The sequence below is a fragment of the Anser anser genome, assembly GCF_964211835.1.
Source record: "Anser anser genome assembly, chromosome: 5".
Classification (NCBI taxonomy): Eukaryota; Metazoa; Chordata; class Aves; order Anseriformes; family Anatidae; genus Anser; species Anser anser.
The window spans coordinates 7,952,213-7,972,926 of NC_139725.1; the positions used below are offsets into that span (position 1 = coordinate 7,952,213).

Below are 20,714 nucleotides of genomic sequence, written 5' to 3' on the forward strand. Positions count from 1 at the left end.
AAAATGTTGTTTGTGCTTTATGAATTACTGGTACAGTATCTATCAGTAGGGAACAATTTTTGAGAGCTTGGATGAAAGAATTCATGTATGCTTTCCAGGGTCTGATTTAATTCTAAATTTTTGGCTAAAAGTTTTTTTTAACTAGAGCTTTAATTAAAAAAAAAAAATAAAAAGATTGAAGTTGTACATGTTTGTACATTGTTCTTATTCAGATTTCTGTTCATCTCTTTTCCTTTAGAAGCCCTTCAAACACGTATTTTGACATTAACAAAATAATTTAAATATTTCAGACTTTTTTTCCTGTTTTTTAGCAAAACCATGATTTCAGTAACTTAGTTGGAATAACTTCTTGTGGTGGGGTAACTGAGCAGGGAATCAATCAATTATCCACAATCAAGCAGCTTAAATTTGATCTATGCTAGGGTTTTATTTAGACAACAGAAGAAAAAGCAGTGAGTCCTGATTTGTGGTTGTTATGGCCCCATGATACAGACCAGGTCTCCACTCTTCCTCCAGGAATTCCTTCCCCAGGGTTGTGCAGCGGTGGCCAGGTCGGTCGTAACTCCTGCGCTCTGCCCCAGCCTCTTCAGTTCTTGGTGCAGAAACCCCCACAGTGCGCTCTGGGGACAGGGTAGAACTGTGTTAAAGGAGTGTACGTGACTGGGTTCGTTCTAGCACGCTGCTGGAGATGAAGTCTTGTGTGTGTATACATGTCTGCATATACAGACAGGTAAATAAATAAAATCTGCAAAATGCAGATGAAATATGTATTGCTATCTTTTCAGTCATCATTTGATCTACAAAACTGACAAAAGTATTGTAGTACTCTCTGATGTCACTAAAACACACTTTGTCCCTGGGAAGGCTTGTGTGTCTTAGGAGCTGTACTAACATTACTCAACAACCGTTGGTGTAGCTAGCTTTAAGCCCCAAAGCTGATACTTGATCTCATGGGAATAGAAGGAAAAGTTTTCTTCTTACAAGCAGAAATCCCAAATATCACCTCTAGTTCATTATTTCAAGTCAGTTGGAAGATCTTTAAAATCAAGCCTGATCTATGACTTTTGACGTCTTGAGGTAGGCAGTGTTACGCTTGTCATGGCCTGCTGTGTTAGTTGCAGTACCTTCATGCCAGTGCAGGGCAGTAGCTGGGGGATGGGAGGAGGAGTTCTACTTCCTTCGTGCTCATCAGTCTTCATTTAAAACTGAAACCAAGCCCAAAATAAAGAGGAAAACAAATGAGTATGGTGAATTAATGATAAAGCTGTTTGTTTTCTTTTGCAATATTACACATGAATTTAAAATGGAAAAAGTGATTGCGTAACGGCTATAATGAGTGCTTTTATTCTTTGCAAAAAATCTGCTTCCACATTTGCAATTTTGCAGTTTGAATATCCTCTTAAAGATAAACTGAAGAGGAAATGTACACTTGTATTTTGCAGACAAGCTTTAAGAATGGATGAAGGTTTTAAACCACAGACACTTGACTCCAATCTTCAGAGTCCATCAGAGACATTGCTTTCCATTCGACTGTTAGACTTTAAAACAAGTTTATTGGAGGCTATAGAAGAACTGCGTATAAGAAGGGTAAACGTTTTTATATTGATGTTTTATTTCTGTCTTCCTGTATGTAATCATAGAAAGCATTGTGTAAGTATGGGTAAATTGCATACTGTATTTTAAGTAATTCACCAACTACAAATACGCTTTAAAAAAAATCACATGAACTTAGGCAGTGTCCACAATTTAAATTTTCTGTGTAGGTTGCACAAGACAACAGGGTTGCATGGAAATAATGAATTTGACTTTCCTATAATTATGTGCAAGCTGCTGCAGTTGATCATTAGGCTATATGCAAAAATGATCTACATTACGCTTTTGTATTTTGTTGTAGTCATTTCTTCTCTTAAAGAGTGGCTGTTGATAAGAAAAGGAAGAAAAGCTAATCCAAGTCATTGCTAAGTCCATAAGTCTTCCTTGTTTAGCACATGGTACATCAAGTATTAAACTATTAGGTTAGAACCCTACAATACTGGTATATGAGTATGGTGGGATAGGGGATCTTTTTGAAATAAGAGTAGGATCATCATGTAGTACTAAGGTGAAATTGTTTCAGCACTGTTGAAGGCAGCTATATTTTTCTGTGGTTAATTTCTCAATTGTGTATAGGTACACGCTTTTTCTTCTATTTCTCCCTTTAGCATTTCTGAACTGTTGTATTTTTGGAAGATCTAAAGTATGTCTTTCTCCATTTGATGAATTTGACCTGTTCAAAAGATGTGTATTATTACTTTAAAACATTAGTATTGATGAAGTTTGATGTATGATGTATTTATTTTGATCTAAGTTAAATGCTGTAATCCTCTCTTTAAAAAACATAAACAAAAGAATAACTGCCATAAAAAATCGAAGGAAAAAGTGCACAATCCCACTTTCTTGGTGCAGTATTATTGAAATTCACCACAGCTTCATCCCTAAACTCTTATTACAATGATGATGTTTAGTCTAGCCTATTCTTGTATTAAAAATTAAAGCCTGAGGACCTTCTATAATTATTACTGGAGTGAACCTTAAGATATTAGCTAGACTCCATTTATGTTGTTAACATAACTATGCATTTTTAATATCTTTGGTCAGAGTCTTAAAATTTTATAGCGCTATGAAGCTTCATCTTTGGGGATATTTTTGTTTTTGTCTTTCTCTTTTGTGTCTGCTATATTACAAGAGTAAGTGATTTATTTTAGACAATGTTGCCTCAAGAGGGTAAGCAATTTTTTGGTTAAAGGTTTTTTTTAATTTCAAAGCTGATGTTAATTCCAAGAACCAATTCCATAGATAAGACATGCTACTCAGTTGCTAAAACATCTGCGCCTTCCTTCATCCTTAAAAAAATAAAATAGAATAAAAAAATTACTTGCTTTTAATTAGAATTGTATGTCAAAAAAATTAAGCATTTTACACCCCGTCAATTGGAAAGCCTAAAGTGTACCTGCATGCATTTTTGTTGGGTTTAATGATCAATTTAGGCCTGCTTGCTTAGTATGTTTGAAAATTGGAGTATAAAACTTTAATATTTTGAACATGCAGTGGTAGTAAAATAATATGGCCATGCATAGTGCCACTCACTTTTTTTTTTTTTTTAAGTAGAATCTTTATAGATGTTTTGCTTTAAAAGAACAATGCTACAAAATCCTTTGGTGATTTTGGCTCTAAGCATCTTACAAATCCAATCACTGCAGGGTTATTCTGTAAATTTATATTCAGTCCTGAGGAAAAGGTAGTGCACACACCAAAATACAATCCGAACTCAGAGAATTACAGTGCTTGTCTTGCATTGTGGTAGTTTTCCCATGGACAAGAACAAAATGGACTAAATTAAACCATTGTCATCTGCAAAATAGATAGCAGAGTTAAAGCTCTACTGGTTTCTTGATTCCTTTGCCACTTCTTTTCCAAACTTCTTTTCCAAGTTGCTTGCGAGGCTTGTAGCAAATTGATAACCCAGTGGAGGCAGTATAGCCAAGTGTAGTGGGTTTTTCTTTCGATTTTGTATTTGACCTATGGCTTGACCTTAGATGAGAGATCTTACATCTGTTTGCTTCTGTTTCTCTTCCCTTTGTTGATCTTGCTTGTCACTTAGACAGGATTCTCTTCATGACAGGAACTACCATATGTCTGGGGTTTAATAAACTGCTTTGAATAACTTGAATAAGGTTGTACTGCAGTATAAATGCAAACTTATGAAAGTAAATTCACAGATGAAATAATCTGTGCAAAACTAAATAGATTAAAAATTAAACACTTAGGTATTAAAATATTTTGAGAACTGATTCAATCCATACTCCGTACAATAAAATTATTTTTTTGATTTTTCTGAATATGCTTATTTAAACAAATGCATTGAGTTACTTCAAAGCATGTTTTCTACTTTTCTTTGTTACATGTATAGTTGTAATTAACTTCAAAAATAATTTGGAGAATTGGCTCATAATTTTATTTTTTTATTGAAGTAAATGAATATTCTGTCATCTTACAGATTTAATCCCAGTTTGTCGATGGTCAGTGCACTTTTATAGTAGACAATGCGTTACTTAAACTATTATACTTAGTAGACCTTCACTTTATTCATTAGCCTGTTCATAGAGTATGTGTTCTTAATATGAACAGACTTATTTTTTGTAGCTTCTAGTTATATACATGTATATATTTAAACTATTACTTCCCCCTCCCCCAGGGATAGGGCTTGAATGTCCTTTTATCTTTTCGCTGCTTTAGCTGTCCTAGTCATCATGCACCAATCAGACAAATGATTTTTTGTGGTGAATACCTCATTCACTTTGTTCCAAAGTCTCTCAGCATTGCTCTGCAATCATTTGGTCTAATTTCATTGAGTAATATGAGGCAATCCTTTTTTTTAACAGATAAATATTGTCTATTTAATGCTATAAAGTTGCTGTGCAGTAAGTGAAATTGGAAGTCTCTTACGTTTCCTGAAGTACGATGCATATAGGATAGTGACAGTAGGTTTGAAGACAATGTTTATGAGGACAAGAAAGCTTGTATGTTGTGTATTGAGTTTCTTTCTTGGCCTAGATACAGAAAAATATCCTTAGCGGGAAAAATGTGAATGTAAATTGAGGGTGTTCTTCCTGATTTGCATAGAAATGTATTCTAATACATGAGATATGGGGATTTCTGGTAACAGTTGAAGCAATGTAGGTGATGATTAGCTGAGCACAAAAAAAGATTGAATTTAGTGACGGTTTAAAAAAAATTACTAATGTTTTTCTTTAGTGCAAAGGATAAGTTTCAGCGATCCAATTCTATGCCTGAAAACAAACACCTGTTGAAGCCTTTTCTGATAGTTAACCAGGACATCAGAATGTCATTTTAATACTGCAGACTCTGTAACAGATTTCATCTGTTCAGTAAAAATTACCAGGAATTAACTTTGCCCTCTGGCTCTTCTTATCCAACTTCTTCAGTACAGGGGCCTTTTTCTAGGTTTTCTTACAGAGAGGTCATGAAGGAGCTCTTCCGACTTTAACTACTCTTCCATTTCTTCCATTCCTAAAACATACTCATGCTTTCTGGCAACTCTGAAAGGGTTTGCACTGCACAGTGTAGTGCCATGCAAGGATACCTGAGCTAGCCTGTTCCAGAATGGAGATGTGTGTAGTTGTGCTAGCAGAGCTAAATAATGAATTTGGCAGTGCTTCACAGATAACTTGGGCAAGTGGACTTCAGTATTGAGATGAAAATGGAAAGCAGTAGGTTAGCATTTGAAAATGTCGCTTATGCCCAGAAGATAAATTGGTGTTTGCAATACTAAGTGAAGACTAAAGTGAAGACTAAGTTGATAAAACCATAAAGTTACTCATCTGGAGAAGCAAACCATAAAGACTAAGCTTGAGTTATTAGAGGTATTAAAACATTGGTGGACTTGCCAGTTAAGATCATACTGGTTGCACTATATCTAGACCTAAACTAACAGTAGTATACTGTTATGGTTATATACTATATAGTATGTAGTAGTACACTATATACCCAAAGCTGAACCTTCTGGGAAGGGTGTTCTGCAGAAGAACTCTGCCTTCTGATGCACAGAGTGGCAGTGAAGTTAAAAAGGGCACCAGAGGCACCTGCAGTAGCAATATAGGCTGCTTAGGGGAGTCCATTTATTTTGAGAACTCAAACCTGTAGGATTCAATGAAACTGTTGCAGAAATAAAGTTTTTTGTTGTTGTTTTCTTTTGGGGTGTGTTGTTTTTTGTTTGTGTTTGTTTTCTTGTTCGTTTGCAAAAGAGCCTGGACTTAAGCTATCTTCAAACTGTTTCTTAGGATGAGTAGAATCATGGGTAGAAAAAAAAAAAAGATACTTCAATACTGTACCTAGAGTCAATGAGAGGGGCACCTATATTTTAGAAGGGGGATAAGGCAGAAATGACTTGTAAAACTGAAGAGGATGTCAGGGAAATGAAAGATTTTGGTGAGGTTTATTGCAATGAATAATTCAAACAGCCAGCCAACAATAAGTATAGTGAAGATCTTGATTTGATATTTTTTTAAATGATAGAGTAAAAAGAGGAAATTAGTGAGAGGAGGAACTTAAGAATATCTATGCAGTCTTCTAAAAGTTGCACTTGACTGTTTAGTTCATGAAGGATATCCTAATTATAGCATGAAACAATCAAACTGTAGTTTCTATGAGTACTATTTGATTGAGCTGCATGAGAAATTGGATGTGCAATTTCGTAGGAGGTAGATTATGAGTTTGAAAAAGATAATAAAAGTACCTAACAGCAGTTTTGGCTGCTTGGACATGAGCCAGCTGTACTCTGTTCCTAAATCTGTTCAGGGTCAAGAATCGAGGGGGCTTGACCAATCCACAGCCCATCTTGTAAAACTACAGCCTGAAGCAAACACTTTAAAGAAGGCTTGACACTTTCTAAAGGTTATAACGAGTAAATAAACCATCAAATTACTCCTCTTTTATTGTTATGGTAGTCTTTTTATAAAAACACTTAAATCCATGTAGTCCTAAGGCATCTAATAAAAAATGAACACTTTTAAGGTTTTGTGGTTTTTTGATACCTCATCAAAGTTATATACAACGTTATGCTCCCAAGTATAACAAAAATGTTTTGGTCTTATTAAACAGCTGTAGGAACTTTTTAAAAAAGTGCTTCGCAAGTTTTAAAAGCCTTCGTTTCAAAGTGGGTAAACTATAAATGTCCTTTGAAAGAAGTAAAAATGATGGATAAGGCTTATAATTTTTAGCGGTTTCACATGAAAACACTTATCATATAATTGTCATTCTCACTTTAAGTATTTATTATGTTTATTGTTTTTTTTCAACAGTAGTTACACATATATACACATTTTTGAGAGCTTCCAGATTTTCCTTTATAATCTGGGAGTAGGTTGGAGTGTTGTTCCCATAGAGGACTTCAGTTCTTATCCTTCTTATGTTTAAAAGCAAAGAGCTCATTTAAGTGGAATTTAATGCTGTTTTCAAACTTGTATTTATGTAGTTAAATGTAAAGGACTCGGTGTGGATATGGCGGTTATTGCTTATAATTAGGGCTTAAATTTTAACATGCTGTTTCCGAGATCAATTGTAAAATTTTCAATTTGTGTACTCATTAAGATTTAAAATACACTTTTAAAAATTGAAATGGTGTATATGCTTGATTACAATAGTCTTTCAATCCAAATTTTTATAAAAGTATTTTTATTAGTTGGTACTAAAATTATTATTATTTTTTTCTAGATACTGAAGGCTTAGTTTTATCTAGGTAACTGTTACATTTAAGTAAGCCTGGTCTATATGAATGGAAGTTTGCTTTGTCAAGAATTTATAACACTATTGTGTTGCTGCTTTTTTTTTTTTAATATTACATTCTTTCCCTTTATTTCATGAGTTTCATATGGATAGGTACTTGTTGATCTTCAACAACCATTGAAATTAGTGATATTTTTGCTATTAATTTTAGTGAGGTCAGAATCCAAGTGCGTATGTTAAGCTTTTTTCTTTATCACTTTATCTTATAGTTGTATTTCTTTTCTGAAGCTAGTCACAGTTTAGAGAATTTACAAAACAAAACAAAAAAACCCCACAACTTTAAACTTAAGCTTTTGTTTAACAAATATAGCAAACTATATGAGTTTATTAAGAAGAGAATGAGAGAGTTCTATTCATAGATCTGAAGAAATGTAATAATCGTAGAATGACTAGTTCGCATGTTTTCAAAATAATTAATATTCTTGAAAAACTTGGTAGCACGTTATGAAAAAACACATTAGGACTCAATTGCACAGGCACTTCTGATATTCTGGTGCAGTCTTTCTGCCTGCATGGATGAGTCCTTGCTACATCACCTGCAGCAATGTGTTACTGTTGCTTCTGTTGCACCCCTACAAATATTTGTGTTCCACCAGGCTAGATCTGATCTGTGGGAGAAGTGGTCACGTCCTTCTCCCAGCTTAGTTGTCCACTGGATATGCTGGTGCCTGCCCAGGGGAGTGGCAGAAATATGGAGTCTGGGAAGAATTACAACTGCAGTGCATTTTTATTAGTTTAGGAATAATTTATGTAACCCACTTTAAGGGTCGGGTTTTATGACCTTACACTTCTGTACAAAACTTTTTGCTAATTATGTTTAATTTTAATAATATTTGTAGTTTAGCGGCACAAATTGCTTAAGATCTGTAAGAAGCTGTGAGTCAACCTATTTTGTTTTTATCACTCCAGGGAACTTAGAATGTATTATTATTAATTGCTTATAGATTATTATGGGAGAACAAAATCATTGCAATGCTGAAGTACTGTTTGTTAAGGCAGAATAGAGACACCCTGTTATCTTTTCAATTCTTTTAATTTATTTTTTTTACCATAAGGCATAATAAATTTTTAGGTATCTTTTCCACCTATAACCTGTTAAGTACATATCATAGAAACAAGAGCTAAAGAACTTCTCTAGTTCTCTGTGAACCAAATTTTAATTTAAAATGTATGTTCAATATTTTATATGTCATGTTGACATGAGTGTTGAGGCATGCTTTTAGGTCCAGCAGGTAACTCCTGAAATACTTAGGAGGAGCCTGCTATGGATAGAAGCGTGTGTTATTTCTGTCTACACATGTGCCTGTAAACTGCCTGGTAATCAAGGAAGTCAGTTGTGACCCTAAAACCTATAAAAGATGCCACTGTCAAAAACCTATGTTAAATCACCTTGGGACATATTTTGCCATTTTACTTCTATTGATAATACAGTGGGACTATGGATCAAATGTTATACTAAGTGAGAAAGGGTTGCAAAGTCTTCTTTAAAACACTCTTGCACAAATTGAAGCACTATAAATATCCTTGTACGTAAACCTCTCCTTTGTACAGGGTTTCAGAAAGAATTGCATTTTTTAGCTGCAGCATATGTCATTCTTTGCAGCCAAATATTTGTATTATCTGCTTCAGGATAGGAAGGAGGAAGAACTTTACTTTCTTTGTCTCATTGTTTCTCATTTTTTTTTTTTTTTACTTCATCTAGAGGTAGTTTGTTTTCTCAATTTGTAATTTATGGTACATAACAGTAGTTAATGGTATTGCAATTCAACAGAGTTTTACTTAACAGGTATCGAGAGATTAATTTCTCTTTTTTTTTTAACCTTAACGTAGTCACTTGTTCAAGGGAAGGATCAGTGTGCAGAGAAAAGGCAGGAAATCGGCCTTCTGAAGCTCAGAGCAACACATTAGTGTAGCTCTTTAAGTCTTAAGTCCTTTAAGGATACTATTTCGGCTCTATATAGAAACAGAACAGCAGTGAGTTGTCTATTGTTATATACATAAAGGGCCTAAGTACTGTTCTTGAGAGAGGTGGTGATTTTTTTTTTGAGGAGAATCTGTTGCTCTTCCTTTGAGCATTGCATTTGTAAAAGAAGGCCAGTGTTTTTATTTTTATTTAAAAATAATAATAATAAAAAAGACTTGCAAGGGAAGGTGATTCCTATTAGGAAAATCTGACTTTAATACCACAGTCCTTCAGGAAAGCAACCATAACTTGTTAGGAACTATGATTAACAGCAGATGCATCTTATTTATTGTCACAGTAGCAGTTTTATTCTTGACAAGGTGCTTCTGTTAGCACAGGAGATGTAACACACCTTCCTAATTGTTACTAGTCCATCTTCTGGATTGTGAAGAAACTTTAGACTTTAATAATGTTCTTCTCAGACTTTCAGGTAGCTCATCTTATCAAAAATGTGCTGTTTATCCATGACTTATCTTTAAATTTTTGCATTGATCTGATAAATCAGAAGGCTTCTGGGCAGAAAACATCAGGATAAATATTTCACTTTCCATAATTACACTATAATAGCTGGCACAAACTTTCAGTTGTTGTGGGAGATGACAAAATAAATAAATAATAATAAGTAAAGAGTCAGTGCTTTGAATGAAGTCATTGTGAAATCGGTAGTGTCCCAAAGATTCTGACTCATCACCGTGATTATCTGTGTCATAGATTAATAATTGATTCTTGATGCATTTATTGCAGCTTGCTGAATTTCTTTTCATCTCAATATCGTGACTTAATTGATCGGGATATTCAATTATTTTTCAACTGTGAAGTAAAGTCAAGTCTGTTTTATTGCCTTTGAGTCTGGTTTTGTTGTAAGATGCATAAGAGAATATGTATGAAGAGCGAACTGTTCCTGCCAATTGAGAGCTATAATCCTAGCTCCTAATGTTCTACTGTGCATGTTAATCTATGTTGTTTATTCTGCAAGCTTTCTGACAGAAACAGCTGAGCTGTTAGATAAAATAGCAGATAGCCATCTGCCATTTTACCACATACACAGAACTGTTGTTTCCTTCTTGCTGTGCAGTGTATAGGCACATACCGTTTTGTGTAATGGACTGTAAAGAAAGAGTAAGAATACACAAGTTATGTTGGTGTCTGATGTGCAGGTAACTGTCTTAAATTTTCACTCTTACTTGTTTTTAACTAGGAAACAGAGATAAATTATGAAGATCAAATAAGTAAAATTGTTGTAGAGAAACAGGAACTCGAATGGCAGAAGGTAACTGTCTTACATGATTATAATATTTCAACTGCTGGGATTTGATTTTAAGATAATACTAATATGAATTGTAGATTGGTACAATTCCCTTTCTTAAGGCTATTGTCACTTCTAGTTGTAAAATGTGGTATATTATAATTTGTCTAGTCATTCTGTTGTTTTCATATAGATTTTGATTGTTCCCAATCTAAAAACCTGCTTAACGAATAATCCCATCATAATATTTGGCATGATTGGAAATCTTCAAATAAAAGGGATGTAAATATTAAATGTCCTATTACTTCGACATGAGGCATCTTGATACGTTAATGTGGGGGAAGCTACATGGCAACATCTCTGTACGGTGATTGGCTTTGGCAAGTGCCAGTACCATTGCAGTTGTACAAACAGTTTCACTTGTAGTGTTTTGGGATAAGATTTACACACAGGAAAAAAAAAAAAGCTATTTTAAACCGTAACTTACAGGTTAGACATACTCAGAAGTGTTATGTCAGCTTTTAAATGCTCAGAATGTTCTCAGTAAAATGAATCTAACATTCTTTTTAGGGTTAGGGCTCCTGAGGTTATGCTTTCATAGGAAATCCATTCCCTTCTCTAATACAATCAAACCTATGACCCCTGTCACTAGGTCACAAGATAAAAGGCCTCACTCTATATATTTTACGATCACAGAAAAAACAATAACTTCAGCTCTATCCTTGATCTTGGGATATTTAACATCTTAGTAGTAAAGGAAGTCTATTTCGTCTTGGAGTTCATACTAACCATCTTAAATTAATAATCCTAACTATGTGCTTTTTTCGTGGAAGATATATATGTGCACAGAAACAGGAAACATTTTATATTTGTAGAAGCAACAGTGCTTTCAATTTGTAACCTTTCTTTGCTTTTCTTAACCTAGCATTGCAGTCCTTAATAATTTCGGTTCAAAAGGGATGATTTCCCTTCTTTCCAAGACCTTAATAATTTACCATTTATAAAAAGATGGAACTTACAGTCAGTTAGATAAACTCTGTTTTTTTCCCCACACTTGGATTTTAATTTGGACGTGGCAAACCTAATGTAAGCAATGAGTCATAGATTTTTAGGAACTTCAGGTGAGCACATATGTAAAGTTCTGGAACTTCACAAGAACAAAATATGCTTCTAATTCTGGAGATCCAGGAAGATGAAAATGCAGAAGTATGAAATGTAGCCTGAATTTGTGACCTCATGGTTTCTGAATGCAAAAATTACATTGATCTCAGTTGTGGTTCAGTAAGTAGACAGCTTCTCCTCTTGGCTTATAAAAAGTTCTTTATGTTTTCCTTCAGGGATCCCTTTCTGCCAACCTTTTTGTTATTCAGTATATATTTTATTTCATCTGAAATGTAGTGAACTAGCTTCAAATGAAGATGTGACTTAAGCTAAGTTTCTGATTTAAGACAAAGATTTGCCTTCTAATTGTAATATGTTTTGAGAATATTGTTGCTGCTGTTGAAAAATGCTACAGTAGAGAAAACAGTAAGTGGAGAACTTACTCTTAAATCTGGTAAGTATGCTCAGTATACTACATGTAATATTGAAATATCAAAGGTGAATTTTTTCTTATACTTTTAACACCCTCTTCACCAAACATACATGCCATGTATGCAAAATATATCCCCAAACAGAATTTCTGAGAAAGTGATGTATAATCAATCATGTTACTTACTAAAAAACATAATCTAAGATTATTAAAATATATCACTTGAATATACGGTATATATTGAAGAGCTCAGTAATACTTTTATCTGGTTATCAATTATACAACTTTGTCATTGATGTAAAGGATGACTATTCTGTGAAACTAAACTTTTATTTACATAAATTATCTAATATTAGTTTGAATTACTATAAAGTAGTGTCACTTTATTTGGCAGTACCATGCTTATAAAATTTTATTTCTGTTGTGGGTAGGAATAATCTGCTGAGAATAGTTTAATTGATGGTAATCAGCTAACAATTCTGGATTTTGGGATACTTGGTATGCTCTTCACCCATTAGAGAACCTGTCTTTGAAAACAGTTCTAAGAGGGAACTTGGCTTATTCCTCAAGATTCATGTTTTTACACCTCTGAATATTCATTCATGTACTATGTCTTGTTGGTTGGAATTCAATGCAAATCAGAACTTTCTATAAATATCTCACAAGGAATTAATCTGTATGTACATTGGTATAAGTCCTTACCTTCACAGATTTTCTTCTTAGATCAAAGGACAGAAGCTCTCACTTGCAGAATTTGAAAGTAATGCCTATTTGGTGGAGAAAGTAGTAATTTAAGAATCATTTTGTCTGAAAAACTCAATTTCCTGGTTAAGGGAGAAGAAGAAATAGGCTTCTCACGTGTACAACAAATTATCATTTTAGTTTCTCACACATTTGTTTTTAAGTCTGTATTTTGTTTTTGTACAGTTATTGCTTAATCATTATTTCCTACTTCACACAAAGACTTCATAGCTAAACATACATCTGCATTTTGAGATAGTTGCTCAAGGACAGAGTTTTTTTGGACTCCATTTACCTAATATTTCTTTAGTGCCCAGAATTTCAAAAAATTGATCTCACAAAGATATCTTCCATATTACTTCACCTCAACTATTTTTTTTCCTATCCTGAGTGTAGGAACATGATCTTTAAAGATCTTAAGTGCTGTCAACTTGCAGAGCATAGTATTAGTCTGAAATTATGATGTGAAGCAATAGCAAACTCAAAAATAATAGTATGACTTTAACTCATTTTCTTGTGTGCTTTTTTATGGGTGTGAGAAAAGCCAGGCAGCAGGATGATAAATGTCTTACACTATGATCATCTTCACTTAGTCTGTTCTGTCCTCCTTCAGCTCTTCCATGCAGTTTCAGTTAAATTTTAGTCATTTAACTAAAACAGAATAATAGATTGTATTTCTTTTAAATGGAGATGAAGATTAAAATCCTATTATAACTATCTGGAACTGTGTGAAGATACTGTCTTAATATGGCAGTGACTGTAGGATTTCTTATGCAGTTTGATAGGATGGGTATGAATTGCTTATAGCAGTCCCAGCAACAACACATTTGAATTCCAGAGGTGATAATTGTTATCCGCTATGAACTAGAAGAGAAGCCCCTAGATGATTACCAATTAATAAACGTCTCTTTAATCTTCAGGTTTTGCTTTTAATCATTTATGTCTTTCTAAAATTATGTAACAAAGAACCTATTTTTTCCTTAAGATTGTATGTATGGTTTGCTGTAAATGATACTTGAATGATACTGTTGTTATTTTCTATGAGCAGGAAACTCTGCAGCATCAGACAGACATGTTACAGCAACAGAACAAAGAAGCTATGGCAGCTTTTAAAAAGCAGGTAGCACAATAAGGCTTTCCAATATGACACCAAGATTTCAGAATATGATGGCATAATAGCAAGTTATCAGTTGGTATTATGATACTTTTGCATGTAAAATGATTGAATATACAGCTCAAAAAAAAAAAAAATCCAGACATACTACATTTGGCAGTTCTTCACAGTAAGCCACTCTTCCTGGGATTTTCTTTTGCAGAAATTCCTAGAGAAGCTCCTTCTAAATCTTATTTTCTGTTTGTTTGTTGTTCCATTCTCCTCCATCTTCAAAAAAGGCATGTCTTTTGCAAATTGTTTCTTACCCCATGGAAAAAGATCTGCAATGTAACTTATCCAGTTCAACGTCTGAAAACATGTTTCAGTCTTTCAAATCAGGGTTGTTTTTATCCATAAATCAATAAATGAGTGTTGAAAAGTTGCAGAGAACAGTCATAAGGACTGAAACTGTTGCACATGGTGATGAATAATTTTATCACCAATGCTGTGATGCGCAATCACATCACACAAATAATAAGCAAGTCTTTTCTTTCCTGAAAAAATAATTTGTGATTCACAAGCTTACTGCTATTGTAGGACTATGCATATAGATATATATTTTAAAATTATGTATATTACCCTGCAAAGTATAACTATGTTGCCTTGTCAAACTGCATAAATAAATCCTAACTGCTATATTGATTTGTTTCCACTTTTTGTGCCACCGAATCAAGTTACAAGCAAGGATGTTTGCCATGGAAGAAGAAAAGGTACTGTATATTAGAATTTATTTTTCATCTGGTGAAGCATGTAGGCAAGTGATTATGTGATGTAATTTGTCAAACACATTCTAAGTATAAATTATATTACAGTTCAAGTATTTTTCTTCCTGTGGCTTTTACTAAAGCCATTTGTTTATAAAATATAAACTACGGTTACTTGTGAACCATTGTTATTCCTTCTTTATAACCTGTAGAATATTAATTATTTAAGAAATATCATTTTAAAATCTGCTTATGTTAACAATTGTTTGAAGAATAAATGTTCTTTGATATCTCTATGTTGAAGTTATACAAAAAACTTCCTTTATTTTGAGGTCTTGGGGTACTGTCATAAGCTTTTTTTACATGCTAGTTAACCAAAAATAACTCTAAGTGGTTTGGTAAAAACAGATTATAATAGGGTTTTTATTGATTTACCTGGGGTGGTTTAAGATATTAAGACTGAATTTGTTTGTTTCTTTGTTTTTTTAACCACATGAGGCTTTTATACCAAACTGTGCGCCTGCCTCTTTGTTTGAATAAGGGATTTGCATTTACTGTGTTAGAGGCCTCTTTCAAGAAGTCAAGCTGTTGAATGTCTATATATGGGCTCTTAATTAAGACTGGATGAGTATGCTATATATATTTCATAAGGACTTGCACGGAAAATTGTAAATAGATGAAACAGGTTTGAAAATATATTAAAGTAAAATACGTTGTTTGCATTTATAGCATCTGGCTTAGCTATTGTCTTACTCACATTTAAAGATTTTTCCTTGTTAAGACATGCTGCTTGTCCATGCCTACCATGTAATAGTCCCTGATGTGTATTTGCAGTGACAGCTACTGATTCAGAGTTGAATTATGTACTGATTTTTTTCTTAAACTTTAAATACTTCTATTGAATCCAATGATGCTTTCAGTACTTCATACCAAAGTAACTGAAATAATAAATCTAGCTGTAATGGTTCAGGACAGAGTTTGAATACTAACAATAACTCTTGCCCAATTTACACTATATGTACCTTTAATAAGTCATTCTTATTCATCAAGGTGGTTTCAGGAAATTGCACTGCCAGCACTGTTTGAAACAAGTGGAACACCCAAGGATGGGTGAATGGATGTGATGTTTCTACAGGTGTACTCTGTTACCTAGATTACGCTTTCCATTGTATTAATATCTACCTGAGATTCTTACCTAATTCAATTGCATTTAAGTTCTTTAAATTGTTCATCTGTGTGCATGTAATTTTTTTGATCTTGCCTTCGTCAGGCTTCTCCCCAAGAACAGAAAAGTCTAAAACTTATCGACTGGTCATAAGTGGTAAAAAATATATTGTCATGTCTTCACTCTTTTCTTTATAGCAATATGTACATGCATTCAGCTAAATGTTTGTGTGCGTGTGTGTATATATATATACATATGTATATATATACATATATATAAATATTTAGTTGAATTTTACCTGTTTTTGCATTTGTAAATTGTTCTGTCATAGCAGAGTAGTGTTATTTTCATAATATTCTTGTTGATAAGATTCTATTGTAAATGCATTTATTCTGCCCAAATCCTGAAGCACAGATTTTGTTTTGAAAGGGAAAATACCAACTTGCTGTGGAAACAAAAGAAAAAGAAATTGATGGGCTGAAAGAAACACTAAAAGCATTACAGGTAAAATGTTATTTTTGTTACATAAAGTTCCTTGGTATTCAAGTGTTGTTTTTGCATCACAATAACCTGACCAACTATTTTTAAGAGGGCCTTTATGGCAGTCTCTTTTCAACTTTCTAGCACCCTTACACATCACTTTCTAACACTGAGTTTCTGTTCTGTTCCTCAGCTTCAAGCCTACTTTCAGTTAACTTTCCAGCTAAAATTCTTTTCTTCCATAAGAACTTTCACACACCATTTGGATTTTTCAGTTTTTAATGTGATTTCTTTTTTCTTCTCGTGTCCATAGTCTTTGTGTCCTTCTCTGGAGCCTTTTCACCTGTCTGGAAACTCTGGTTTTGGATTCCTAAACAAAAAAAGTATTCACACTGGACCTCCAACTCACAAAGCTGCCTGTCTTTTGTATTAGTTTCCCTGACTGTGTCACTGGGAGGTTTCTACATTTTTTTTTCCCACTTAATCCATGCCTTTACGATGTCTGTCAGTAGAAGTAAAATTCTGTCAGATAAACTCACAAGTTATTCCTGTGCTTCCTTCTGTTATTTCTGTTTTGTATTTTATTTTGTTATAAGGTTGTGTTTCGTATTGTAGCTGTATTTTTTGGTTATTTGAAATAAAGCAAAACCTCTGGGTTATATTTTTCAAGAAAGTTCATACCTCCTCCCCATCTCCCTCCTCAAAAAGCCTGAAACTTCTGAATTTGGCATTTGTAACAACTCAATTTAGGATATAGCTCTGATTACTGCTGCTTTTCGTACATTATTTCACATTACCTCTTTATGATCAAAAAGGCTGATGTTGGTAGTTTTATTTCTTTAATTTTTCCATTAGATTCTTTAATTGGAATTAAAATGGAAAAGCACAAACATATTAATTACAAATTCACAGATGGTAAGATAGATTTCAGTTGTCAACTTGGTTTATAAATCAGAGGCAAGTTGGATAAGTAAAGACTGCAGTACCAATTTGTGAATTTGGATGGGTGTGTGCCTTGCAAGGGGTGATAACACCACCTTTAGCATCTGGGTTTGTCAGACAGTTGGCAGTCCTACAAACAAGTCACCTTTGGTAGGTTGTTACTGCCATCAAGATGGAAGTGGTTTCATCATGAGAGAAGCTTAAGACCTTGAAGATGCTGTTGGTGCAGCCACATGGTATTATTTGTGCGTATGTAGAAACCCAGATTCAGTCTTAGGAAAAAAAAAAAAGTTCACGTTTTCCATGGAATTATGGTATTTATGAAAATCAAAGATAAAAAAACAAAATCTTGGATGTTTATGGCTGAATTATCTGGAGGTTTTAATATGAACTTTCCTTTTCAAATTTACAAGTATTTTTTATAGTTTCCAGGACAGTGAAATCCTAAATTTAGAACTTGACACTTACTCTGTCTGTAGGTAAACATAAAAAAGTAACTTTACACTTGCTAAGGGTTGCTCAGATTTCTGCATCTGAATGAATCTCCAAATCAGAGACATCTTTTTGATTTGTTTTGCATGTCGAATGGATAGTCTAGTTCTGCAGTATACTCTAAAGAAGAAATGATAATCCCAATCCGCCCAGTCCCAGATAGTGTTTGGGCATGTGTTAGAAGCACTTCAGTGAGAGCCTTGGTTATGAGAACTGAAGTGTTCCTTTAGTGAGTTGCAAATATATCCATTAAGTGATCTGGTAAGCATGGACAAATGAGATATAGTTGGAGAAAATCCGAAGTCAACTGTTGTCGAAGGAAGGATTACCTCTTAAGATCTGGAGACATTATATTTATTTGCTTCCACTACAAGCATGGTGATTAAAATTTTTTTAGATATTTTAATCATAGAATAGAATCATTAAGGTTGGAAAAGACCTTCAAGATCATCTGGTCTAACCGTTCCCCTGCTACCAATGTCACCCACTAAACCATGTCCCTAAGCACCAAGTCCAACCTTTCCTTAAACACCCCCAGGGACAGTGATGCCACCAACTCCCTGGGCAACCCGTTCCAATGCCTTACTACTCTTTCCGAGAAGAAGTGTCTCCTCATTTCCAACTTAAGCCTCCCCTGGCGCAACTTGAGGCCATTCCCTCTTGTCCTATCGCTAGTTATCTGCTAGAAGAGGCCGATCCCCAGCTCCCCACAATTTCCGTTCTGGTAGGTGCAGCAACAAGGCCTCCCCTGAGCCACCTCTTCTCCAGACAAATAACTCGAGCTCCCTCAGCCATTCCTCATAAAACTTGTGTTCCAGGCCCACAACCAGCTTCGTAGCCCTTCTCTGGACATGCTCTAGGGCCTCGATGTCCTTCCAGTGAGGGGCCCAAAACTTGAGGTGCGGCCTAATACTCAAGGTGCGGCCTAGTTAAAAGAGAATTAGTGTTACTATAAATACCATGTTAATAACATTTGATGTTCTGCAGGATATTCACTACTTTATATTTTTTCTTTATAATAATGGGTATTAATTAGTTTGCAATAAGGTTGGTTCTTAATAACAGTCTTTTATAATAGATCAAGTGTTCCATTGCCGCCTTCAAACCTTGATATAGCATAGATGAAGAAGAGCAGTGAAAGATTTCACTGGCTTTTCTGTTTTCAGTTTTTCTTAGTAAAGTTTATCATTGTTTATTGTACAGTTGAGAGTACAGATCAAACATTTTTTGTAACAGTATAGTTCAGATCTAGAGAATTCTGCTGTGGCTTGAGGAAGTGGGAGGCCACAACGAACCAGTGGACCCAGAGAAACTGTTTGGAAATCAGGCTAAAATATGACTGAGCGGTTTTCAATTAAGTTCTGTAGTCCTTTATCTAAACAGTCAGAATACTACCTTAAAAATGATTGCTCTCTAGACTTAGGTTTTTTTTTTTTTTTTTTTTTTTTTTTTAGAAATACTTGCTATGTAGGATTTACACATACTGAATTCATTGATGCTTCCCTAATTATTTACAAGTCAATGTCTTAGGATGTTAAAGGAAAAATTAAAATAGCCACAGCTTTAGTCTCAAGTATTATAAAAATCAAAATTCTATTGTTGGTGGTGTATGAAAAGAAGTGTTAATGACTTCAAATGTCAGCTTTTGTTATTAAAGCATGCAAGATGGGTACAATATATCTTTATATACCACCATTGGACTATCTACTTTTTTTTCCCCAGCAGGGGATAAAGTTTATTCCTAAGTCTGTTTTCTTCTCTGTTTATTTCAAAGGGTTAAGTTTATAGAATGTAGTCCCTTTAAATATTATGACACATGACAATGAACACAGGTATTTATGCATTTTTCATAATTCCTGTAGCTGCAAATCAATGTAAAGCATTTTTTTAAAACATAAAAATGATGTTAAGTGACTCTTACAGTAAAATAGTGTAACCATTCATTTGAAAACAGTGTTACTATATTGGATCGGAATAAGTGCAATTAAATCTTAGGTATAAGAATATTTAAACATCTGCAGTTTGTCTTCAGGAAAAAAAAGGTAACTGCAGTTCAATTGATAGCTCTTTTTCATTTTACAGATTTCAAAATACACTTTACAAAAGAAACTGAATGAAATGGTAAGAAATTAATAAAAGTAACAGTAAGTTTTTATGAAAAGAGAATGTCAGTTTATATAATGTCAATCCTAGCTATCTCTAATACTTAAATGATGGATGGATAACTATAAGTAATCAAAAGGTGATATCACCTTTGAATCTGAAAAAGTTTTCTCTCTAAAGTAACGTTCTCAGTTTCTTATGTTCTGATAGCTGCTGTTTAAATCATTTAGATTTTTTCTCCATCAATAAAAATAATTGGCTCTTGTTACAGAACAGAGTGAAAATTATTTTTTCATGGCCTGATATGAAAAATGTAATTATAGTACCCATATACTTGTAGGATCTAGCATATTCATCCCAAAGAAGTAGTAGAGGATTCTGGACAGCTTTTTGCTTTTGTTTTGTTGTTTGAGAAAAACTGATCATGGATTTTCTCACTCTTTCACCACTCTTTTCAGAATTATTTCTCAACATCAGTTCCCCTGAACAGTTTAGATTTCATCCAGTCCAGCTTACTCCCTTTGACACAGAGAATAAATTTGTATAGAGTGACAGCTTAGTTGCTCTGAACCCTGTTGTCTGTTTTGGGAAGTGAAAGAATGAGCTGCAGAAACATTGCTAAGCTTGATTGAATAAATGCTGTGAAAATTCTGCTGCTGCTCAACTGGAAAGAATAAAGATAATATTGTCAGACCATTATAAACTGTGATCTTAATTAAGAAGCTCAAAAAACTAGGGTCCAGTTTAGCTTTAAGTACCATGACATTTGTACTGAAAGTCATCTTCAACGCTACAGTGGTTTTACACAAAATATGGTGAAATTGAATAATGTGCCCTCTGACCTGGGAGA

General features: G+C 34.0%; 1 protein-coding gene across 8 annotated transcripts in view; it reads left to right on the plus strand.

Moving 5' to 3' along the window:
• The window catches only part of CCDC73 (coiled-coil domain containing 73), a 77,413-nt gene that overhangs the window by 20,394 nt on the left and 36,305 nt on the right, over nucleotides 1–20,714 (plus strand). For 3 of the 8 annotated variants that reach the window (XM_083837850.1, XM_083837849.1, XM_083837851.1), the window contains 6 exons: nucleotides 1,443–1,587; nucleotides 10,506–10,577; nucleotides 13,871–13,945; nucleotides 14,653–14,688; nucleotides 16,277–16,351; nucleotides 19,844–19,882. In XM_083837850.1, coding sequence (XP_083693976.1) covers nucleotides 1,456–1,587; nucleotides 10,506–10,577; nucleotides 13,871–13,945; nucleotides 14,653–14,688; nucleotides 16,277–16,351; nucleotides 19,844–19,882 — 429 coding nt within the window. In that variant the 5' untranslated portion in view covers nucleotides 1,443–1,455. The other 5 variants (XM_083837848.1, XM_083837853.1, XM_083837852.1 and 2 more) reach the window with 5 other exon arrangements.